The sequence below is a fragment of the Giraffa tippelskirchi genome, chromosome 6, assembly GCF_054371585.1.
Source record: "Giraffa tippelskirchi isolate mGirTip1 chromosome 6, T2T-mGirTip1v1.2.pri, whole genome shotgun sequence".
NCBI lineage: Eukaryota > Metazoa > Chordata > Mammalia > Artiodactyla > Giraffidae > Giraffa > Giraffa tippelskirchi.
In genome coordinates this window covers 134,983,301-135,007,759 of record NC_137280.1, presented here as the reverse complement: position 1 = coordinate 135,007,759, position 24,459 = coordinate 134,983,301, and the positions used below count along the sequence as shown (strand labels likewise).

The following is a 24,459-nucleotide window of genomic DNA, read 5'->3' as shown; positions in this document are numbered from 1 at the left end:
ATGAACTTTCTGACCTCAGTTTCCTCCTCTGTGAGATGGAGATAATAACACCTACCTCAGGGGGTGATTAGAGAGTTCAGTGATGTGATGCTTGTGAAGTAGGTTTAACACTTGGCAAGTGGTAAACTGAACATTGACTGTCACTTTAAATGACAGATCTGGTCTCTCTTCTCTGTGGACAGGGGCTTCCCTGGTGGCTCAGCTGGTAAAGAATCTGCCTGCAATGCTGGAGACCTGGGTTTGATCCCTGGGTTGGGAAGATCCCATGCAAAACGGGACCCACACAGTATTCTGGCCTGGAGTCCATTCCGTGGGGTCGCAAAGAGTCGGACACGACCGAGCGACTTTCATTCACACTCACTCACTCTTCTCTGTGGAGCTTAAGGGTGCACCTCCAGGAGCACCCCCTCTTCCTCCTTCCCCAGTAATGTTAAGCAGAGCTCCCCTTCAGGAGGCATCAGGCTTCTCAGGGCAGGCCCATCTCTCACTTTTCTTTAAGGAGGTGATATCCCTGGAGGACTCCCCTAGCCCTCTCCCCTTACTTCTGGGTTCTGTGGTGTACTTACAGACCTTGGCCTGCAGGGGCGCTTGAGCCTCAAGTTCATTCCGGCCGACCCTGCCAAGTCACAGGGGAATCTGTGTGTGTGTGTGTGTCTGTGTGTCTGTGTGTCTGTGTATGTCTGTGGGGAATCTGTGTGTGTGTGTGTGTGTCTGTGTGTCTGTGTGTCTGTGTCTGTGTGTGTGTGGTGCCAGGGAGTGGGAAGGCAGGGAATGGAGAGAATGTGGGCAGTGACTCCAGGACAAATGCTGTCAGGCCTACAGAATGTCAGAGGTTGGGGCCTGTCCTGTTTGATCTTTTACTGAGAGTGTGGACCTTGGCCTACATCATGCAGGGCCTTAGAGGTAGAACTGGTGTTCAGTTTCTTTTCTTTCCTTTTTTTTGGTGTTCAATTTCTGAATTGATGACATCCTTCTGCTGTTTCACCTCAATGCTTCATATTTAAAAAAAAATTTTTTTTAACTTTTTATTTTGGTATAACTGTAGATGTGCAGAAGAGTAGCAGAATAGTGCAGAGAGTGCCCATCTCCTGATCGCCTTGACATCTTATGTAACCATGGTTCAATGATCAACACCAGGAAATGACCATTGCCACGATACTATTAAGTAAACTACAGACTTGGTTCAGATTTCACCTGTTTCTCATTCATGCCCTTTTTCTGTACCAGGATCAAATCCAGGATCCCACATTGCATTTAATTGTACCATCTCTTTACTCTTCTCTGCCTGTGACAGCTCCAGTGGTTCTTATCTTTCATGAGCTTGAGGCTTTCAGCTATTTTGTAGAATGTCCGTCAGTTTGGGTTCCTCTGGTGTTTTCTTATAATTAGACTGATGTTGTAAATTTGGACAAGAAGACCACAGGAGTGACATCTTGTAACACGTCAAGGGTACGTGATGTCAGTATGTCCATTTACACCCAATCTTGATAATTTGGCTAAGGGTCTGTCTGTCAGGGAACTAATTTTTCTTTTGTAATTAATAAATATTTATTTTCAAGGATATACTTGAGACAAGTTGCGCTGTTTCTCTTTATACTTATTTTACTAAACACTGGCAGATCTTGACTGCCGTGATTATCACTACAGCCTTCTAATGGTGATTTTGGATTTCCCTCATTCCTTCTCTGCTTACTAACTGGAATTCTTCTTGTCCCTTCTCCCCCATTTATTTTTTTATTCATCTGTTTCTTTCTATTAATATGGACTCAAGGATATTTTATCCTTTGGCTTATAACCCAACACCGTCGTGATTTATTTTCTTGTTCAAATTCTTCCAGCTTTGGTCATAGGAAGTTCTTTCAAGTTGTCTCCTGTGCCCATTTGGCATGGCTTTCTTCTGATGATGATGACTGAACACTTCCTTACTTTCTATAGTGTCACAAGTTGCTCCATACTCACCTTATATTTTCCCTGCCGCAGCCATGAAATTAACCACTTCTCCAAGGAGCCCTGTTTCTTTTTGTTGGAGGATGGTATTTAGAAACCAAGATCTGTGCTCATTGTTGCCTGAGTGACACTTCTTTAGGCGCTCTCAGAGGCCAGAGCAAGGAGATACATGTACTGGTCACACATGCACACATGTCTTTATTTGTATATCTTTTAATAAAACATTTAAAAAATAAACACTTTATAAAATATTTTTAAAAGTAGTTAACTCTTGCCTTCAGAGGACTTTTGGCTGATGCGTGGAGGAGGGGAGGGCAGCTAGCAGTGCCATAGGGATAGAGCCTGAACAGGAAAAGAAGTGTCCGTGGGGAGGGGGCCGGGGTAAGAAGGGCCTCGGAGCCACTGAGGGTCAGGGAAGGGGAATGATGGTCTCTGTGGACGTCCCTAAGAGGCTCAGTTATGGCTGGGACTGGTGTGGGTGAGAGGGTAGAGAGGCAAGAGACAGGGGGCTGGGTCTCAGGAGTGAGTAAGTAGCCTTGGAGGAGCACTGAGTGGGTGAGAGAATTGCTGTTTGAGGCTCTGCTGCAGGCCCCTCTGTGTTCCTCCCCAGGCTGGTGTGACGACAGGTAAAATCCCAGAGGTGGGGGCCCTGGGTGCGGCTGAGAAGAAGGTGAGGATGCTGGAGCAGCAGCGCACAGAGGTAGGTGGCTGGAGGGGCTGGTGGGGGTCAGGGAAGATCCTTCCCCCCTTCCCGGACCAGCAGGACAAAGGCTCTTCCTGGCCCCTGGCTCTCACTGGTCTCTGTGATGCGTTGTCACGGTGACCACTGAACCATCTGCCCAAGGATGAGACATGTTGCCTTGCCTTGGGCTCTTGTCTCCTGATCAGTCCCCCTGCCCATAGGAGTCACTCTGAGGACATGGCATTCAGGGCATGGCCTATAATTGTTGAGGGGGGGGTTAGTTTAGAAAGGCTCCCATGGTGAACCTTGAATGGTGGCGAGAGGTTGTGATAGGAGGCAAGTGCAGCATCAGGAATGGGGAGCCTGGGGTTCAGCTGTCACCACGCAGCTGGTTCAGGAAGGGTCTGTCACAGAAGGAGAGATCCCCTACCTGCTTGTAGCACTGCTCCCAATTAGCAAAGAGTCTCCAGAAATTGAGGCTCTTGCCTTGTGTCTCATGCATATTCCTTCCCTGATGTTCCTGGACCAGAGGTGGGAGCCTAATCTTCTCTGTTGACTGAGCCGCTCCTCTCCACACAGCTCAGGCCCTTGTCCCATTTCCTGGGCCTCTCTGCCCTCCCTGGTCCTCCAGCACATTTGAAAGTTAGGCTCCACTGGTCTTTTGTTTAGGTGCATATTCATTTTAGTTTTCTTTCTGTATTGCTGTAAGATTTTTTTTTAATTACAAAGATAATATAAAAAAATACTCATTATGAAAAGATGGAGCATCTCACCTCCTGGAAATGACCACAGTTGATAACAGTTCTTTGCATATTCCTGAGTTTTAGTACAGGAATATGCACATTAGTCTGTGTACTTACTAATGTATGATGTTTGTAAAAATGATATCAAAATACCACATTACAGGTTGCATTTTTTCCTTTCTTTTCTTAAAATTAACTGTATCTTTGAGGGTATTTATTGTATTTATATATAAAGCATACTCTGTGATTCTTTAATTCTGAGTATTTTTTATCATATTTTAATGTTTTTGAAGTTGGAAAGGATGCCCTTTCCACTGTTTTATTAATTTAACGATGTTGGATTGTTTTCCTTTACTGAAGACTTGTTGATATATCAAAATTATGACAAGTAATTAGCATCATTTCAGAACAGAGGCAATGTATCAGGCGCCCAACTTTCTGAGTAGCTGTGCAGTATTCCATTTTCTGTTTAGTTCTGTCATTTCCTTAACCTATTTCCGATGCTCAGGTTTGCCTTGATCTTTTTGCAGTATAAACCTTGTTGAGATGATCACTAATACACATATTTTTTACACACTTGTGCACGTGCTTCTTTTGGTTACATCTTTCAGAGTGGAATTATTTGGTTAAAGAGAACTTGAAGTTAATACATAGTCCCGAATTGCCCTCTGCATGGGTGTGGGTCCCATAATTCTATACCAGAATTATGTACTGTTTCTGTGTCTTGGTATTAGTCTTGCTTTCCTGGTGAGGGTAAAATGTGGTGGTTGATAAAGGTGAGTCACTTTGAGGAAAGGTTGTGAGAAGGACGGGATCAAGGCAGCGTGTGGACCCACCACCCACACAAGCTGCACGATGCGCCTGCAAAGCTGGTGGTGATGGCATTGGCTCTCTTTGGTCCTCCTCTGCTTATTTCCTGCTAACCCCAGTCTCTCCTCCGCAGCTGCTGGAAGTGAACAAGCAATGGGACCAGCATTTCCGGTCCATGAAGCAGCAGTACGAGCAGAAGGTATTGTGAGGGTGATGGGAACTCCAGGCTGCACCCCTGCTTCTCCGCTGGGCTCTCAGGGCATCCTCAGCGCCATGCATGCTGCTTCCCTCGCCGCAGCCTTGAACTGTGGGTGTCTGTCCCAGCCCTCACACGCTCCCTCTCTCTGCCTCTGAACCCAGGTCACTGAGCTGCGACAGAAGCTGGCAGACCTGCAGAAGCAGGTGACTGACCTGGAGGCTGAGCGGGAGCAGAAGCAGCGCGACTTTGACCGCAAGCTGCTCCTGGCCAAGTCCAAGATAGAAATGGAGGAGGCAAGTGTGACTGTGCCTCTCGCAGACTCAGCTCTGGAGGCCTGCTCTCTCCTCCCCATCAGCTGGGAGCTGGGGGTGGGGGTTGGGAGACCCGGTTCCCTCTCTGACTCCGGTACTCAAGGGCTGTGTGGCCTGAGGCAAAAGCGCTTTCCTGCCTTCTGCCTCAGTTTCCCACCTGACAATTGAGGTTGGATTAGATATGTTTTTCATTTTTTTCTTTTTTCATATGGAGAGCTTTTTGTTAATTGAAAGTCTCATGGTCTACGGAACTGTACAGGGAAGCACAAAATGTGAAAAGATTCCCCAGGCCAGCTCTAGTACACTTGATGGGCGTGGGTGCTGTGGAACCTGCGCAGTGGTGATGGCTGTTGTCAGGGAGGGGCTCCAGCATTAGACAGAGCTTCCTTTAGTCCTTCATCCGGTCACTGTTCAACAGTGATGCACCAGGCACAGCGCTGGGTACACGGAGTCAGCAGTGAATGGCCAACCGCGCCCCTGGGAGAAGAGACATGGAACATCTAATTACAGAAGTAAAATGAGTAGACGTGTGTTAAGTACAACACAGGAGAAGTTACAGGGAGAGAACATGAAGGGAGATCAGATTCATTCGGGGCGTGTGGCGGGGGAGCAGGAACAGGTCCCCTGAAGAAGGAGCATCTGACCTGTCGTGTGTGTGACTGACACCAGCCAAGGCCCTGATCCTGGGGTAGCTTCAAGAGGAAAAGCCATTTGACCCCCAGGCTCTCTGGAGATTTTGTGTCACCACGTTTTCACCTTCTTGAGAACTAGGCAGAGGCTGCTTTTGCCTGATCTAGAAATGGCCATTTCCAACATGGTTTGCATTTCAGAGTTCCCTGCCATCAGCAGGGGCCTTCTCCAAGCAGTCAGCCTGATCTGGTGATCGCCCCGTCTGTGGGGATGTGTGTTATGGGGGACACTGCCAGTCTTTTCTCGTGAGCACAGTCACAGCTGGGGCAGTCAGCCCAGCCCTGGCTCCCGTCAGTGGGTGGGCTAAGTTCCTGGCATCTGACACTCTTCCCAGTCAGCTGGGGGAAAGGTGGAATTTTCAGAACAAAGCGTGGCCCTGTGGATAGGGACGTGGGGCCATAGAGGCCGTGCAGACACAGAGCCTCTTACACGGAGCCTGTAATAACTCCCACAAGATCCACCCAAGGCTGCTCTCTGTCATCTCTGGCTGAAAGCAGCTCACCAGCTAGTTTGTAGAATGTTGACATGTTCACACAAGAGTTACAGTGGGCATTTCCCCAGACCATCTCTCCTTACCACCCCATCCCCCAGTTCCAGGCCCTCCCCCGTGGTCCGTGGTCATCACTGTTTCCCTTTGGGTGTATCTCTCCAGGCCTCTTAGCACACATAAACACACAGAAATAGTTTCATGTGGGTATGCCTGGCCTTTGCACCATACTGCCTTCTTCTATTTTAAACCCTCCCTTTGGCTTGCAAGGGGACAGAGAGCACCAGAATTAGGAGACCTGGACTCTTGTCTAGCTCTAGCTCACTGTGTGGTCTTGGATAAGTCACCTCTGGATAGTCCTATGAAGGGGCTAGGACTTGATGCTCTCTGAGGGCCTTTCCAGCTGTGACTGTCTGGGATAAAGAACCTGGATTGTTCCATAGTACGTATGGAAGCATGGCTTCCACCTTGAAGCCTTCCCTGGTTTCTTTTCTGCGGGAGTGTTCTTTCTTTAACCTCACAGGACTTTGTTTCTCTGTGGAGGACCCCTTTCTGCCTCATGGCTGTGTTTATCTCCTTGAGGGTCTTTTCTCCACTAGACTTAGAGACTGTAAGAGCTGAAAAGTTCTTTGGAGACTTTCAATGACATCACTTTCTGTGCATCGTAGTAGACCCCTGTGTGAGCCTGGTAGAAACTGTGGCTTTTCTCTATAAATTGCAGTCAAAATTTTGCACTCAGTGTGGGGGCTCACGGACCTCCTGAAACCCATCTGTGACTCCTGTTACAAACCCTTTACCCATGGCAGATAGATGAGTTTAGACCAGAGAAGGCTGTGACAATGCCCGAGGGCTCACCTCGCTGTTGGAGAAGATGGTGCTGGAACCTGGGGCCTTCCACTCAACTGAGCCACCCTTTCCTTGAGGACAGGGCCATGTGGACATTACTACTCTCACGCAGGTGCCTTGCACAGGGCCTTGTGCATGAGCATCGTGGGGCTGCGGAGTGAGAGCAAGCGGGGGAGGTGCGGTCACCTGGGGATGAGGCAGGGGTTCATGGGGTCTGGGCCTCCTGCAGAGGCTCCCTGCTCACCAGTCCTGTGTGCCCTGCAGACTGACAGGGAGCACCTGACAGCAGAGGCCAAGGAGCTGCGCCAGAAGGTCAAGTACCTGCAGGACCAGCTGAGCCCACTCACCCGGCAGCGGGAGTACCAGGAAAAGGAGATCCAGCGGCTCAACAAGGTGGGTGAGGCCAAGGTCCAGGGCTGGGCAGGACTTCCCTTAGCTCTGCTGCAGAGCCCACCCCATGGCCGGTACCCCCAACTCTCAGCTCAGGAGGGGTGACTCCTGGGTCAGGATAAGGGTGCTGAGGGCCTGGGCGCTGCCCTGGGGTTTCTACTGCCTCTGCCCCGCTCCCCGCACACTGAGTGCCCGGCTGGATGAGCTGGGCAGGCCCTGGGATGTGCTGTCTGCTCACACAGTGCCACCCACTCATTGTTCAGGTTTAGCTCTAACACCGCTTCCCAGGAAGGCCTTCCCGAGTCTCCCTTGAGTCTCCCTGTTCTATGGCTAAAAAGCACCAGCAGCTTCTTTCAAACCCTTCTGGCATTTTCTTGTGATTAGTGACGGCCCATCCTCCCATCCAGTGTTGGGAGGTGTGTGTCTTCACCAGGGCACATACCCCCAGCACCTGGCACCAAGCATGTGTTCAGGAAAAACTCACTGAAGGGAGTGGATCAGCTGTGGCCTGAGTTCCTGCCCTCAAGAAGGGGGATCCAAGGAGATGTGGCCCGGGGCGGGGGTGGGGCTGGGGCTAGGGGAGCCCAGGTAAAGGGACCCCTCTGCTCTGAGCCAAGGTGAGGGGCAGTGGGCTGGGCTGAGGGATGGTTCTAGTCCCAGTTATAGCCCCTGTAACCTATCTGTGCCTCGGTTTTGCCATCTGAACCCTGGCTGGAATCATGCTAGCTCTGCCCACCTTTCAGTGCAGGGATTAAAGGAGTGAGCTGATGCAGGGGCTTTGAAAGGAAACTTTCTCGAAGGCTCGGTTTTCCTCCTGTACTGTCTGCCTGCTCTTTCTGTTCCCAGCAGACTCTATTGTGAGTTTGTATTCACTGGGTCCCAGCCCTGCTGGGGTGACGCTTTCTGCTTGCTTTTGGTGTTGGATAAGCATTAATGATGCCAAGTGTGGGGCCTTGGGACTTGTTCTCAGTAAAAAGAATGATCTATCCCAAGCTGGGGGACTTGGGGCTCTAAATCAGGCAGAATGTTATATGTGGTGCTGGTTGTAGAATGACCCAGGCAGGATCAGTGCCTTCCAGGTTTCTGTGGTATAGCTGGAAACTTGTAAGGATGACTAACGCAAGGCTCTCCCTGTCCCTGGACCTCAGTCTGCTCATCAGAAAAATGGGACAGACGGAGGGGGAGGTGCAGTCATAGCCTTCCCGCAAGCATTCTGAATTTACGCTTTAAATATATGTACATAAACTTCATTTTCTTTGCCTGCACCATGTCTTATTGCAGCATGCGGGATCTTTAGTTGTGGCATATGAACTCTGAGTTGCAGCATATGGGATCTAGTTTCCTGACTAGGGATCGAACTCAGGCCCCCTGCATTGGGAGCTTGGAGTCTTAGCTGCTGGACCAGGAAAGTCCCTTGAATTTACTCTTGGTTCTGCAGTTTCCTCTTGTTTCTGGGGGGAGTCAAGGAGACAAAGAAGGGCCTGAGTCCAAGTTGGGCAAGTTTTCCCCAGGATCCAGGGAGGCACTGTGAGCAGTGCTGTCACATGGCCAACAGAGGCCCTGCTGTCCAGGGCACTGAAGTCTAGACTGTATTGAGGATGGCCAGTCTTGAGAGGTGTTCCAAAGTTCTCAAGCAACATGTTAACAGGGTTGAAGGAGAAAACCGGTTAATGAATAACTTTCAAGAGAATGTGAGCACACCGTTTATGCAAGGAAAAGTATTCTGTGAAGGTGTTAAAACAGGGCTTTTACAGAAAATCTCAAAATGTTATTTGGTGATGTTTCAGCACATTTTCAGGGTTGGAAAGGTAAAATATTAATTACATCAAAATTAAAATCCAGGCTAATCTAAGTACAGAAGACCTGGGGATGGAGGGGTTAGCCTGGTGGGAATGGGTTACAGAAGCTGGAGAATCTCTGGGCAGGTCCAGGAGATTGAGCTTCTTCCTCCAGAGGACTTCGTGTTCTTTCTAGGTCTGGGTGCTAAGAATTGAGCCACTTATCCTCAGGGAAAGGGAGGTTTCCCCCTTCTACATAAAGACCACAGTTTAGGCTGCTGGTTAAGAGCACATACTAGCTTTGAATACCTGCTTTGCCACTTACTAGCTGTCTGACTTTGGACAAATCCCTTCGGGTCTCTGAACCTCAGTTTTCACATCCATGAAATGAGAGCGAAGGTCACAATTTTTCTTCATAGGACTGTGGAGAGGATTCAGTAAAATGATATGTGTATAGTGTTCATCTATAAGATGGCATTTATTAAATAGTGGTGGTTATTATTATTATCCTTATCATAAACGGTCTTTCAGTGGGGCCCGACTCTTTCAATGGGACCTGACTTCCCGGGGCTTCTGCTGACAGGCCCATCTCCTTTCCTCCTGATTCCAGGCCCTGGAGGAAGCACTGAACATTCAGGCCTCCCCATCCTCTCCAACAGCATTTGGGAGCCCAGAAGGAGCTGGAGGCCTGCTAAGGAAACAGGAGCTGCTCACGCAGAACGAATTGCTGAAACAGCAGGTGAGTTTGAAGGGAATGGGTTAGGTAGGTGGTGCCCAGTGGGAGCTGGAGCATCCCTGAGGGCCTAGGATGGACCTTGAGTCATGCAAGCTATAATCTGCAGTCCACCGTCTGGCCATTGGCCAGGACTGCTGTCTGGAATAGGTTTATCCTTGCCAGCAGTGTATCCCTATCTAGGTCATTCCCCTACCACTCATGATTTAAACATTTCTATGCCCCAGCTCTACTATTATTTCCCTAATATTTTGAAAGCAGAATTTTTTAAATTTATGTTTTAAAGATGAACTGTTATTGGAGTATATTTGATTTACTATGTTCTGTTAATTTCTGTTGTACAGAAAAGTGTATCAGTTATATACATATATATATATCCACTCATTTTTAGGTTCTTTTCCCATATAGGTTATTATGGAGTATTGAGTAGAGTTCCCTGTGCTGTACAGTAGATCCTTAGTGTGTGTGTCATGAAAGCAAATGTTTAAATAAACTCAATAAATATACTTAAAAGGGAACTTTAGATTTCTCCTGTAAATGGGAAAACCATTTATTATTTGTCATAATTAGAAGGTAACTATAAGCAATAAATACAGTAAAGGGAAAACTGTGTTGTTAAACTCTAACTAGATACTTCTGCCTGATCACGGCTTTGTGCTTGAGTCCTCTGTCCCTTTATTTAAGGGAAATTAAATACTAGAAAGGTGCTTAAACACAGCAGCATAAAATGCAAACCTCGTTGAGGGACACAGAGGAGTGAAGAAAGTTGAAAAGGCTTTGGTTCTCGCACGTGCTTCTGTGCTATTTGCTGCCATGCTTCGGATCCTTCTAAATCGTCCCAAGCCTGGTCAGCTTCTCATTGATCTGCAGTGAGGATGTGAAACTGCAGAGACAGGGCCCCGCCCGCCCCTTCCCTGCCAGGGTGCCAGCCCCCACACCAGAGCCTCGGGAGAGTTTTGCAGGCCCCCTGCTCTTGGTGCCAGGAGACCTGAACTCCAGTCCTCTACTCAGACTGTTTCTGTGGCCTCCACCTCTCTGTGGGTCTTGGCAGAATGGAAGGATGGGACTGGTTTTGATGGCTGTTGACCAGTTTTGTGTTTTTTAGCCATGGATCCTTTTATCAAATAAAGCCCTAGGTTGAAGCCCAAAATATAAGATCAAGTGACCCAGAACTACTCTGTTTGTAGTTGGGGTTGGGGCCAGAGGTACACCTATTCCTCTCCCCATAGGCATTTTCAAGACAGGGTAAAACCACCTCTGATGTCTGACTCCTATCAGAGGCCCAGGATTCTGGGTCTGAGCAGGTCTGAGCCCCAACTCAGAACTGTCCCTCCTCCCTCACCCCCTTCTCTCTTCCCCTCCACCTCTCCTTTGCTGCTGCTGCTAAGTCGCTTCAGTCGTGTCCGACTCTGTGTGACCCCATAGACGGCAGCCCACCGGGCTCCCCCGTCCCTGGGATTCTCCAGGCAAGAATACTGGAGTGGGTTGCCATTTCCTTCTCCAATGCATGAAAGTGAAAAGTGAAAGTGAAGCCGCTCAGTCGTGTCCGACCCCTAGCGACCCCATAGACTGCAGCCTACTAGGCTCCTCCATCCATGGGATTTTCCAGGCAAGAGTACTGGAGTGGGTTGCCATTGCCTTCTCCGCCACCTCCCCTTTAGGTGAAGATCTTTGAGGAGGACTTCCAGAGGGAGCGTAGCGACCGGGAGCGCATGAATGAGGAGAAGGAAGAGCTGAAGAAGCAGGTGGAGAAACTGCAAGCCCAGGTCACCCTGTCCCATGCCCAGGTGAGAAGAGCAGGACCCAGGAGGGGGCAGCTGGCTGTGGCCATGGGGAGGGGCATGGGTTGAAGGGCCCTGGTGACACTGGCTGGCAGGACACTCACCAATTCTCCTTCCAGCTCTGCTGACACATTTCTATGGCCCTCAGAAAGTCCTTTCCCTTCTCCACAAGTAGCCCTGATTTTCCACAATCAGTTTTGACGCCTTTAAATAGCAGAAGTAGCAATTAGCTCTGAGCCATCCACTCTTTCTCACACTGAAGCTAAAAGGTATGAATGCCGAAGCACAGCGGCAGTGAGGCTCATGCAGCCATCCTGACCTGTGTTCAGACTGCCCATGGTGAGCAGACCTTACCCGCAGTCCCCAGCCTGGGCTGCGCTTTGCCCCCTAGGGCCCCTTCCCGCCGCTGGGCCAGGCAGGACAGCCCAGAGTGGCGGCTTCGTGCGTTGGCCAGTCCACCCTGGGGGTGCTTAGGCCCTGGATCCAGGCCTGGCCAGGAAGCGCTTCTGCTGACAGACTTCTCTCCCTCCCTCTTTCTCTCAGCTAAAAGCCTTCAAAGATGAGGAAAAGGCGAAAGATGCCCTGAGACAGCAGAAGAGGAAAGCAAAGGTGAGGAGGCTTGAGGGAGGAGGCAGTACTTACTGCATTTTACCTCCTTCAGGGAGCCGCAGTCTGACGGGGGAGGCATTGGTTGCTCAGGTGTCCAGCTAACTAATGAGGCCCCAGGTGGCACAGTGGGGAAGAATCCGTCTGCCAATGCAGGAGACACAAGAGACTTGGGTTTGATCCCTGGGTTGGGAGATCCCTTGGAGAAAGAAATGGCAACCTGATCCAGTATTCTTGCCTGGAAAATTCTGTGGACACAGGAGCCTGGAGGGCCACAGTCCATGGAATCACAAAAAGTCAGACACAGTTGAGTGACTGAGCACACACACACCCAGCAAATGACAATGAATTATGAGCTCAACTACATGTCAGGTCCTCTGTCCCTTAATTTAAGGTGTGGTGCTAAGTGCTTTACAAACAAAACAAAAAATGCAACTAGAGCATTTAGAACAATACATGGTAAAGAACAAGTGCTCAGGGCATACCAGCTGTCATCATAGTTGATATTCAGGGCCCATGTGCAGCCTTCCATGGCCACGTGCCAGTCTTCAGAGAACCGAGACGCTAAGTGGAGAATGGGAGATGGGATGAATGTCACTGAGTGGCCCATGCAGTCTGTCACAGACCAGAGCCAGATGCCACCTTTCTTGCAGACCTCAGCAGACCGCTACCACCTGGAGCCCCACCCGGAGCACCTCTGTGGGGCCTGCCCCTACGCCTTCCCGCCCATGCCCCCCATTGGGCCGCACCCCGGCTTTGAGGACTGGTCCCAGATCCGCTACCCCCCACCCCCCACGGCCGTGGAGCACCCGCCCCCACTTGCCAACTCACGCCTCTTCCGTCTGGTGAGTCCGTGCCCCTCCCTCCAGGACACACACACAGGCCAGCCAGACACATGCTAAGGGCGAGGTCAAGTGAGAGGGTCAGAAGCTGCATCCTTGGCCCCTTGGGAACAGACTGTGGTGTGCAGCCTGCCATCCCTGGGGCAGGACCTTCCAGCTCAGGGTTGCTCAAGGGCCCTGGTATGGGACAGAAAAGGCCAGCTAAGGGAGCAGGGCCGGCAGGAGGGCTTTCTCCTGCCAGCCAGGCCAGGAGTTTGACCTTTTTCATGACCTCCATATGCCACTAGATACAAGGTCTTCACCATGCATTCTCTCCCTTTGCTTTTTCTTCTCTTTTCCTTCTCAGTTTCTTTACCTTTTCTCTTTTCTTCCTTTTTTTTTTTTTTAATTTTTTGCTTTTTTTCTCCCTATCATTCTGTCTTGAGTTTCTGACCCCTTTCTCATTCTCTTCAGTGCCCCTGCCACAGCCCCTCAGGCATCCCCCCCTCAACCTGGTTAGTGCCAGCTGCCCCCCCATCCCATCCGCTTCTCCCCTCAAGCCCATTCCTTACATGCATCTTTAAACCGTGGAGTGTACTGTGGGACTATAGAGCCTTGGATTCAAATCAAAGCTTGACTACTTGCCAAGCTGGATGACCTTCGACAAGTTACTTCACCCCTTTGAGCCTCAGTTTGCCAACCTGTAAAATGGGGTTGGTAACCTGGGTTGTTGTAAGGATTCAGTTACAGTTGATTAATATGAACTTAGTACCGTTCTCTCACAGTAGCTGCTACTATGGTTATTGATTACTAAGCACCAGTTTTGTTGCAGCCAGAATACACCTGGCGGCTGCCCTGTGGAGGGGTACGTAATCAGAGCTCCCAAGTGATGGACTTACCTACGGCCAGGCCTACGGAACCAGGTGAGTGTGACCCCTGGTAATGGGCCTTGGTTTATAAAAAGATAACTTTTTAAAATCTGCCAGGATTGTCCCAGTTTGGGGGCAGTCTTGCTATCTTCTGATCTCAGTGGAGGAGAGGCCCAGGTTTCTCGAACAGTGTTGAGAAGAAAGGGGTAGAGACTGCACCATGAATTAGTTGAAACCATTCCTTCCATTGATTATAGTTTAATGTTCTAAATGCCATGCTCTGTGTAAGATGCGGGGGAGGCCAAGACAAGTGCAAAGGCCTTAGTGGGAGGGAGTGAAGAACTGTGGCTGATTTGAGGATCGACAGAAGGCTGGCTTGGCTGGAGCCAGGAACAAGATGGAGAAGGGAGGCAGGCAAGGCGAGGTCAGGGCGGTTGGTAGGTCCCACCACAAGGGCCTTGTAGGCCCCAGCAGGAGGGCTGGTCTTTATCCTAAGGATAGCCTGCAGGCCTTGGACATTTTAAAATGGTCTGTTTCCTGGTCGCGAAAGGACTCTGGGCCCTTAGTCTCTCCCTCGCTTTCTGTGAGGCTTTTATGGGTCCTTGCCTGTGGGGGCTTCTGGGAACAGAATCGCAACTAGTGGGAGCCATAGGGAGGCCAAGTCCATCTCAGCACAAAGAGTTTTCTAAAGGTCGCAGCTGTGCAGAAATGGAGCCTGCCATGCCAGGTGGTCGAGGGCCCCTCTGCAATAGTGTGGGCGGAGGCTGCAAGGCAACTCGAAGGGGGTGTGGTTTGAAGGATCTTGTGGTTGGGAGGAGGAAGCGTTGGCTGGTCAGTCACTTTCTCATGTTTTCCCCTGCAGCCCTAGGGGTTCTGTGGAGCCGTAGGAGCCTGCTTTGATGAGGGCAGAGGGTGGCCAAATGGGCAGGAGTGTCCCTTCTCCCAGAACGACTCCATTTCTGGGATCTGGAACCAGACTGACTGGGTGCCAACACTTCCTAGACCTGGGACCTTGAGCAAATTTTTAAAAACTCATCTGTGCCCATTTCCCTCCCCCATAAAAGGGTAATAATCTGCCTGCTTCCTAGGTCTGGGCAAGGATTGAATGACAAATGTACCTAAGGTGCTTAGACCAGGGCCTGGCACTCATTAACACCCAACAACCCTGGTTTTTTCCCCACTCTTACTGTATTTGTTTCCATAGGACTTTGAAACCTACTGTACCGCCTCATCTTTAAGTCCTAAATTTGTTTATTTAGAGTCCACCAAAAATGACCGTGAAGGACCTCAGTGAAACTAGTCCCTTGTGAAACCTTCGTCTCACAGAGCCAGCTGACTTCAGATTACTGGAAAGCTAGAGGCCACAGGCTCTGTGTGGCCAGAGCTGTAGCCACTCGGGAGGCTGAGATGGCTGGCTGGCTTGAGCCCTGGCCCCAACCTGGACAGTCTGCAGACTGGAGAGGCTCCATCCAGAAGGCGTCCACCTGGGCCTCTCCTTTGGAGTGACTGGGAAAAGCCCACTACTGTGCCCCCGGGTGGAGCGAGGCGCCATCCTTCCTGGACCTGCCGTCCTCTGCGGACACTGCTGGCAGATGTCAGTCTCCAGGTGGTGCAGTGGAGACCCCTGTCGGCCGAGGAGCCCAGCCTGGAGCCGCCAGGCCCTCAGCTGGAGGCTTGTGGTGTGGAGGCCTGGACTGGGGTGGCTCTTGATCCCTGGACAGCTGTTTGCACGAATCTTGGACATAAATCCAAGTTGGAGATCAGCATTTTGTGACCGGATTTCTTTTATGCCCTGGCTAATGTGCTCCTCCTTGTCAACCAGAGTGCTGCTTTACTGGCCCCCCTTCCCTCTGTGCCCTCTTCCTCCCAGACGCACCCCCCGAACCCCCACAAGAGCACCACCATTACTCTTGGCAGGTATCCCCTGGGATCCTGCTCAGAGCTTCTATGAGGGTGGAGCATCCAGGGGCTGGGGTCAGGCGACCTGAGTTTACATTACAGTCCAGCCCCTCACTTGTCAGGAGACAGTGGGCAAGGCCTGGCCCTTCTGTGAGCCTTAGTTTCCTCATCTGTCAAATGGAACACCTCATCTCAGTGCTAGCTGCCTTAGAGAGAACTGTGGGGTGACAGTAGATGCGAGCTAAATGCTGAGTGAGGAAGCAGAGTGGGCCTAGGTAGAAACCAAAAAGCAAGGACCCGAAGCCCTCCGTTCATTCCTTCCCCTCACCTCCAGCTTTCCTGCCCCCACGCTGGGGCAGCCCCATGGAAGAAGCATGACAGTAGGCTCAGCTGCTGCAGAAAGGCCTTTACTAGGCAGACAGGGGTGAGTCTAATGCCAGCGGGTCAGGGTGAGGGGAGAGGACACACCCCCCGAGGGAGTGGAGTGGCATCCCTGGCCGGGGGCCTCAGCCTGAATGCACTAAGGGCTGGCCCCTCAGACAGGCTCAAGGGAGGTCCGCCCACGAGGGCTTCGGGCCCCTCCTTCATGGCGATGCCGCCCCGACACGGGGAATGTGGCCCCTGCTCTCACATCTGCCTTGGCGACTCTCAGGGAACACTGTGGGGTGGGGGGTGGGGGGTGGGGGGCGAGGGAGGACCCTCAGGAAGGAGGGAGGCTGTGTGGTGGAGAAGGAGGGGGTCAGGCAGTGCAGCGGACCCAGAAACTTCCGGGCACTTTTGGGTGGTGTTTGGAGGCAGTGAGAGATGCCAGCCCGGTAGGGTGAGGTCCTGGTTAAAGCAGAACAGTTGAATCTAGAGATGGTTTTTCACTTTGGACTCAGCTGAAAGTGAATGGTTATCACTAGAACAGAGAACTGGAGCGAAAGGGAAGTTCTTCTCTGGCACTCTCCACGGCGCACAGCTGTTGCCACACATAGACTTGTGCAGGTTGACATGTGTGGCCCTACACTCGTGTGTACCCACGCCTGTAGGCATGTGTGGAAACGCCCATGTGCAGAGCAGTACAGACACAAACATTCATCTCAGGCTGGGGCCTTGTGTAGCAGTAAAGGGTCTAGCATGGGAGTGTGGTATAGTTGGAGAAATGGGTTCCTTCCTGAACAGAGTCCTCCCTAGCCCGTGTGGTGGACATGGGGGGGTGGGATGGGCCTCAGTTACTTCCCCTTGGCCTCCAGGACTGCCCGCCGCCGCATGTAGGTCACGATGTCCATCTTGACAGAGTTGACCGTGGTGCGGTGGTACCAGCGCATGATGGGGATGCCATCTGGCCCCACCAGGAACTTCTCAAAGTTCCACCGGATGTCATGGACCTTCATGGGTTCCCAGAAAAGGCGGCCAGGTGAGCCTAGGAGCTCCGAGGTAGGAGGACAGGAGTTCTGGAGCAGAGATGAGAGAAGTGTCAACTCCGCTTGGGGCCCTTCCCACCCTCTTCCCCACTCTCACCTCCCACCCTCTTATCCCTCCTCTTTCCCAGGACTTCTCGGGGGAAGGAGAATAGCCCAACGTTGAGAAAAGAGCGACAGGTTGGGAGTTAGAAAACTGAATCCCAGCACCAGCTTTGGTTCCAGCAGACTGTGAGACCCTAAGCTCATCCCTTCTGGGGCCTGTCTGTAAAATGAGGTGTTGAGCCCCTAGGGTCTACAAAGCCCTTTAGTTGGAATAATAATCAGATGCCAGGAAACTCCCCAAGAGCCCAGGAACAAAGGAGGGTGGCACAGGCCTTGTCTACGTGGCCTGGAGCCAGGAGCGGCTGCAGCCCCATCCAGAGCCAGCATCAGCCGGGCGGAGAGGCTCTGCAGAGCTTGACTGTGTACTCACCTTCAGGAATGTGGCTTGGCTGTGTACTCACCTTCAGGAACGTGTAGAACTTCTGCTCTTTATCCCCGTTCACATCGCCTTTCTCAAACAGTTGGAATTTGGGGATGAAGCCCCCACCTGGTCGAACATACCTAAGAGGAATGCTTTTGTGTGGGTCCCAGAGACATGGGCTCAGAAATAAGAGGAGGGGACAGAACTGGGGAAGGGGGGCTGGGAATCTGGATTTTATGCTATAATGGGCAATGAGAGCCAGTGACTGTTAAATGGGCACAGGTATAATGTGGGTCTGCAGTCTTCCTTCAATTTGGTAACTTCTCAATAACCCCTGCCCTCAACCTGTTCTCCCCTTACCCCAACGTGGCTTACAGCCATCATCCCTGACCGTGTCTCTCTCCTGGTACCTCTCCCACTTGTTCCACTAAACAGAGTTCCTGGAAGGAGAGCGTAGTTCTTGGTAGCTGATAAATATCCATCGTGAGTAGGGCCAGCATAAAAGATCCCTGGAGCCTGGGCTGGGGCGCAGGGTGGAAGGGACATGCTAGAGGAGCTTTCTCAGGACACTGAGTCAGCACTCACTTGAGGGTGGCTAGGATCTCCGAGTTCTCTCCTGGCTCTTGTTTTCCAAATTGGTTGCAGGGGAAGCCCAGAATGACCAGCCCAAACGGTTCAAGCTCTTCCTGCAGTGCATTCAGTTCTGGAACAGGGAGAGAGCAGAGACGGGGATAGCCTGGTGAGGAGTCCCACCTCCCGTGTACCATCCACCTGCCCACCCCATTGTATAGCTGAAATCACTGAGGCCTGACCGGAAGGGCCTTGCCCAAGATAATCCATTGAGTGTGGCATTGCTGGCATTCAAGCCCCGTCCTATGGAGTCCAACCTGGATGGGTTGGAGGTTTGGGGGAGAAGAGAGCAATGTGCATCCTCAAATTAGTAATCAGTCACCCACTGCCTAAACTCACCACCTGGGCCTATAGGCTGTGGGCTCCTTCAGGACTCTCAGGACTGAGTTTCCTGGAGTGAAAACCATCCATCCCTGGGCAGAAGGCAGATGACTTCCCTGGGGTGGGATGGAGCCTTCACACCCCTCCTATACTTTGGGTATTCAGGGGCCCAGGGGAGATCCTGGCCCAGCTCTCACTCCTCTAAGTGCCTCCTGGCCTCTTGTGCAGCATCCACGCTCAGCCCACCTCTTGCCCAAATGCACTCTGCTCTATTCCAAGGGCTACATGGAAGCATTCTAGCCAGAGTGCTCACTACCCACTGGGCCATCCAGTTCACTGTCATTCCACTTCCAGGAATTTGCCCGTGACTGTCAGGCAGAACATTCTACGTTAGATTGCCCTTGCCTCCCTCCCACACCCCCAAAGCATTTTCTGGTGGGTGCTGTTAGATGCCTTTGGCTTGTCTGTCCCCTGGCTTTTGACTCTGACCCAGCTAAGGAGAAAGAAGTATGGGGTACCAGGGATCATGAAACCTGGTTCTGTCACTAACACACAAACTCTGGGGACTCAGGCCAGGGGCCAAGGGAAGCACTGAGGCAGATGGGCTGAGGACAGGGGAGAATTTCTCAGCAAGAGGAAGCTACTGTTTCTCACTCCAATGAAAGGAAGTTCCAGGCACAAACCCAATCTCCTCCATCCTTCTTTTAGGGCAATTGAGATACCCAGGGATGAAGGATAACTGAGAATCTTCTAGAATATGTTTGTAGGGGATCAGACCTCAGGTTATATAATTATTTTCACAGAACCATGGAACACAGTAGGATTCAGGTACAAGGTTTGAAATCTCATGATGACCATCACCTCCATTCGCCTTGCACCAGAAAAGCTCCTGTGATTGGAATGTGCCCAACTGGCAGAAACAGCCCCAAACACAGCAGGGGAAGAGGGGGTGGCTCTTACCAATGTACTGGCCTGTCAGGCCTCAGTAGCTGGCCACGTTGACGAAGAGGATGTATTTGCCAGCGTACTGCTTAAAGGGGATGTACTCCTCCCCATCGATGGTGAGGGCCCCGTACTCATAGATGGTGCCACCCACACCAGCATGGCAGTCCGTCTGCAAGAGAAGACCAGCACCGGGGAGCAGTTAGAGCTGGAAGGGAACTTGGACACCACCATTTTCAAGATACCAGGGAGTGGCGGAACACATTTGCCCACGTGGTCTTGACTTGCCCAAGAATTCAAACTGGTCTAGAACTGAAGTCTCCTAATTCATTGTACAAGATAATAATACTAAAAGCATTTAATAAGATGGTGAGTGCTATGGAAACTTGGAGAAATAACTATGGTCATTATTTCTGCATCACTTGTCAGTTTAGACAGTCACCAGGCAGGCTGTGAGGGAGACTACCCCCGTGCCAGTGTTATTAGATGGGCTGGTGGAGACTGGGAAGCTGTTAGAATAATGCAGGCAAGTGGTGATGAGAGCCTGAAGTAGACCATCTTGAAGGAAGAGCTGAACAGAAACAAGGAAACAACAGTGTGGAAAATGGTGATTCAGACATTTCCAATCTGGAGAACTGGAAAGCTGAGGCTGTTGTTCAAAAATAGGGAAGTAGGATGGGGGCCAGGAATGGGGCCAGGCCTGCTGGGAGGATTAAATGGGATGGTCAGGATAAAGCCCAGTGCCTGGCATAGAGCCGATGTTCCCTGCGTTGAGCAGTGTGACAATGACCTTAAGGCCTTCCTCTTTGCCCAGTTGCTGCTCCACAGTCCGCCTCCAGACTAGTAGAGTCAGTGTACAGTGGGCTGTGAGTTAGGGAACCAGCTCTGCCTCTAACTCCCTGTGTGGTCTTGGACTTGCCCTTTCTCTTCTCTGGGCCTCAGTTTCCTCATTTATAAAGTGAGAACCTTGAACTGGACCAGCTGTTCTGAACCACGATGGCTTGACAGCATCACTCTTGGTGGGAGAAGAGGGAATGGATTACTGCCAGCAAGTGAGATGCTGAATTTACACCCACCCCACCCCCTACTCTATCCCCGTCTCATCTCTGCCATTTTTTGGTGCAGACTACAAAAATCTGGGTCTACTCTTGAGAGAGTGTCATGGCATCACTACCACAATTAGCAGGTGGGCTGGCAGTCCTGGCCTGGACATCTGAGGAGAGGCAGGAAGACAATAAACAAACTGAATGCAAGCTAGCATTATAGACCAGAGACAGGTGGTTGGGGTTAAGAGAAGCAAATTCACGCACTCTATTCTGGCCAGTCCTGGAAGACTTGCTGTTAAGGTGAGGTGCACCTGGGCCCAACCGAGTAAAGAAAGACACCTGGGCTGGTAGGGCGTAGCCCTGGACGGGTGTAAGAAAGCCACTCTGTCTTGGAGACTCTGTAGGCCTGCTGAGCTGGGGGAGCTGGACTCCTTCCACATGGCCATTCCCTGACTGCTGCAAGCGTTCTTCTTGGCTCAGGTACGAATTCCCTGCTTCACGTGAGTCTAATATTCCATGCCCCATGACTTCTGGTGGGTGCCAGAGGCAGGCCTGAGACCGAAGCTTGACATTCCTCCAGCCCCTGGGCCTCTTGGGCCCCAGCTGGGGTCAGCTCCAGCTCCAAATGCAAACAGCCAGGACACAACAAACACACCCTAGCTGATCACAGGGGTCTAGCAGCCAGAAGGCCAGGCCTCCTGCCTGCCTCTCCACTCCGCCCTGGCCCAAAAACAAACTGTGAAATGGGGAGGGAAAAAAAAAAGCCAAGAGGTTGTCTAAATAAGGGAAGCTTGAAAACAGCAGGAGGATCAGCTTCTAAGCCCATTTTCAGGGTGGGGCGGGGCAAGGGGAATCTCCTCTCATTAGATTTGAGTCTTGCTGGCTGTGTGTCCCTGAGCAAGTCACTCTCAATCTGAGTTTCCATCTGTTGACGGGCAAGGAAAAAACCACCTATCTCCCAAAATGGCTGTGGGAATTTTCTAGTAGATTAAAACCATCTTGAAAGCCTCTGGAAAGAAACCCAGCCCCTGTCCCCCCATCAAGGGGTAGGGTAAAGGGCCCTGTTGTTGCTGTGTTACTGTGAATAAGATGTGGATGTTCACCAGCCGGTATGAGGAAGCTGATGCACTGGGCAGAGTATTTCCAGTAAAAGGGACCTGTGACAAAGCCTTCTGCTTTCTACTGGGCCTGCCACGCTGGTGCTGTGGGTTCAGAGTGAGAGGGGTCGGAGAGTGACAATGGTAGAGGAAAGAGCCACAGCCTGCTCTCACTACTGAGCATGCGCCCCACCTCCTTAAAGGCCCTGCCCCTCCTCTTGTGGGTCCCTGGAGTCCCAGAACCCTGTACCTTAACCAGGAGGTCAGAGGAGATGGGGATGGGGGGTGGGGAGGGTACCTCAATCCTCCCACAATTGCATAAGACAGGAGAGTTCAGACGGCTTGAGAGTTGGAGGGGAGACCTGCTAGGACCCCGGCTGGCTTGCATTGCTGGTCTGTGTGTCTCCTCACTCATCTTACCACTCTTAACCGTGTGAAGGTGTGAGAGGAGAGCTGGTCTGGGGCCAGGAGACCTGAGTTCTAGGCCTGTCCGGGCCTCCCATGTGACTACTCCTGTCCCTTCTCTGGGCTCTGGCTCCTTGATTGTGAGATGGGGTCAGATTCAGGGCTGTCTAGAGGGCTCTTCAGCTCTGATTGTCAGCCGGTGGTTCTTTCATTCTATCTGCCTGATTTAGTCACCTAGAAACCAGCGGTTACTAGGAGCCCATGCACGTCAGCAGCTGTTATTCTCTCTAGCCTCTGTGAAGTCCTTTTGTAGGGGAAGGACAGGGAGCCTGGGCAGCCTTAAGATGGACTGGAGAGGGGACAGCGAGGAAAGGCTTTGTTCCCCAGCCCCTCCCTTTGAATTGGGTGGAGACAAATATCCCTCTGGGGCTGTTGCCCTTTGTCCATCCTTTTCTCCACTTGCCCCTGGCCCCCTGCCTTGGCCCTGGAGCTGGGGGTAAGATAAGTAGTGATTGAATCCTAGAACTGGAGGCTATGACATTTCAACCCTCTCAAGACCTGGGAGGAAAGATGGGGCAGGATCAGACTGTCATTGGCTAGCAAGTCCTAGCTGGTTGTGTCTGATATGATCACACCCCACTGTAAGGCTTTTCTAGACCATACCCATCCTGTTTTCTCTGAATCCATCTATTCCTCCCCAGAGTTCTACAGAGAACACATGGCTATGATGAGCTATTCATGGGATCCATGTTCTTACCTCCACCTTCTTGAAACAGGGCCCCATCTTCCTATCTCTGCTTCTCCCCAAACTGAGGTTATAGGACTGACTCCATGATCCTGCCCTATCCATGGTCTGCCCTCACTTCAGTTCCACACCCTAATATCAAAACTCAGACCCATCCCTGCCCTGGAAAATACCTTCTGAATTGGAGATTATGAAAAAGACTGGATACAAAGCCAGAGGCTAGGAGGAAGTGGCCCCATAACCATCCAGTCTCTAGGCTGACTCCCAGGAGAGGCAGACCGATTGGAATTTAGGCTGAGGACAGGACAGGGGATAGAAACAAGCAGAAGTAACCTTGCATTTTTAATGGACTTCCTGAACAATAGACAGGATTACAGAAATAGAATTGTAGAGTCATAAGATCTTAGAATCGAAGATTTGAAAAACACAGAAGCACAGAGCTTCTTGATTTTATACAGGTGAGGGGTGTGTGTCTGTGTGTTGGTGTGTGTGTGTACTGGGAGGCTGGAAACAGAAATCTCTCTCTTTGGGTCTATGCCTGGCTCCTGACTCCCGACCCTGGGGAAGAGGAGAGGTCTAAGCATGCCAGGTCACCTCTGCTCCTGACCTCAGCATCCCCACTCTAGCTAGGGACCACATGCTCTACTGAGGGTAGACTCAGGCTCAAGAGAATTCTGCCTCTTCTATGGAGCTGGCAGGCCAATAAGGGCTGTGGCTGGTGGGTACTGAGGCTGCCCCCAAACAGGAAACCCTTCAGAGAAGGGTGTGTGGACTTTGCAGTTTCTCCAAGCATCCCCTCTGAAGTCATCAGCCTCTTTGTGCCCTGTGCTCTCACCTCCAGCAGATGGAGAAACTGAGGTCCACAAAGAATGAGAGGTCTAGTCAGTGACCTGGGCGTTCTTTGCTGCCAGCCCAGAGCTCGTTCTGTCAGCCTCTTTTACCAGTATCCCAGAATCCTACCTGCATCTATGCTTGGGCTATTTGGGCGCCACACATTGCCTGCCATTCTCCCTGGGAACTCTGCAGCCACCCAGACCCCGAGTCTCTAGGCCATTTTCTGGGCCTCCCACCCTCTTCAGGGTCCACTGGAAGGGAAGGGTCTCAGAAACAGACGGTGGTTTGGATGTAGCAAGGCGGCCCGGAGGTAGCGGTGGGGAAGAAAGTGTGAACTCTGGAGAGGCAAACATTCCTCCCTCATTCATTCCGCCCACCCGGGGCACCCAGGTCTCCAGCAGATGAAACTGCGAAGAAGAGTCTGACGACAGTCTGAGTGCGCCAAAGAGGGAAGCGGCGGGAGTTAAGGGCGTCTCTCCCACCTAGGTGTCATCCTTCTAGAGGGAAGCCCTCACCGAGAGATGGTGACACCTGCGGGCTGTGTTCTTTTCCCTGGCCCCCCACCCCCGAGGCTCACTCACCTTCGACTTCTCCTGTCCCTGGCTCGGCGGAACGAAGCCGGCCAGGAGCAGGGAGAGAAGGCAGGATGCCCGGAAGAGCCGGGCCATGATGGGCTGGGGGGCGCGTCTCGGCTCGCCGCAGACGCTGTCTGATCCCGGGCCACGGTCCGTCTGAGGTGTCGTCTGCTCTCATCCACCTTTCAAGCCCTCAGCGATGACCAATCCGCGGCCAGGCCGGAGTCTTTGTAGCCAATCGCAAGGCGGCTGGTATTTCAGGGGCGGGAACGACTTCCCCTCCGCTTCCCCCGCTGGGCGACAGTGACATAAGCAAGTCTGGGCCGAGAGATGGGAGCCCGGTGCTTGTGAACCCTTGAGGCAGGCCCCTCTTCTTTCGACTCCAAAGTGCTGGAAGAGGCAA

The 24,459-nt window shown here is 51.6% G+C and overlaps 2 protein-coding genes across 26 annotated transcripts in view; one reads left to right on the top strand and one right to left on the bottom strand.

Annotated features, from left to right (window-relative positions):
* The window catches only part of TNIP1 (TNFAIP3 interacting protein 1), a 51,390-nt gene extending 35,934 nt beyond the window's left edge, over positions 1-15,456 (top strand). For 8 of the 24 annotated variants that reach the window (XM_081495894.1, XM_081495886.1, XM_081495884.1 and 5 more), the window contains 10 exons: positions 2,558-2,647; positions 4,316-4,381; positions 4,543-4,674; positions 6,980-7,108; positions 9,494-9,622; positions 11,278-11,403; positions 11,941-12,006; positions 12,657-12,848; positions 13,661-13,747; positions 14,953-15,456. In XM_081495894.1, the coding sequence (XP_081352020.1) occupies positions 2,558-2,647; positions 4,316-4,381; positions 4,543-4,674; positions 6,980-7,108; positions 9,494-9,622; positions 11,278-11,403; positions 11,941-12,006; positions 12,657-12,848; positions 13,661-13,714 (984 nt within the window). In that variant the 3' untranslated portion in view covers positions 13,715-13,747; positions 14,953-15,456. Of the gene's footprint in view, positions 1-2,557; positions 2,648-4,315; positions 4,382-4,542; positions 4,675-6,979; positions 7,109-9,493; positions 9,623-11,277; positions 11,404-11,940; positions 12,007-12,656; positions 12,849-13,656; positions 13,748-14,897 lie in introns of all 24 variants that reach the window. The other 16 variants (XM_081495891.1, XM_081495879.1, XM_081495877.1 and 13 more) reach the window with 4 other exon arrangements.
* Positions 15,457-15,983: 527 nt separating this feature from the next.
* GPX3 (glutathione peroxidase 3) lies at positions 15,984-24,214 on the bottom strand. 2 transcript variants are annotated; one of them, XM_081495902.1, is made up of 6 exons: positions 24,039-24,214; positions 23,538-23,546; positions 19,373-19,526; positions 18,047-18,164; positions 17,502-17,601; positions 15,984-17,028 (listed from the first exon to the last, which is right to left on the bottom strand). In XM_081495902.1, the coding sequence occupies exons 1-6, from the start codon at positions 24,147-24,149 to the stop codon at positions 16,807-16,809; spliced, it is 714 nt and encodes a 237-aa protein (XP_081352028.1). In that variant the 5' UTR covers positions 24,150-24,214; the 3' UTR covers positions 15,984-16,806. The 2 variants fall into 2 exon arrangements, with proteins under 2 accessions (XP_081352028.1, XP_081352027.1); XM_081495901.1 differs by lacking the exon at positions 23,538-23,546 and having other exon boundaries at positions 24,063-24,214.
* Between the last annotated feature and the right edge of the window lie 245 nt (positions 24,215-24,459).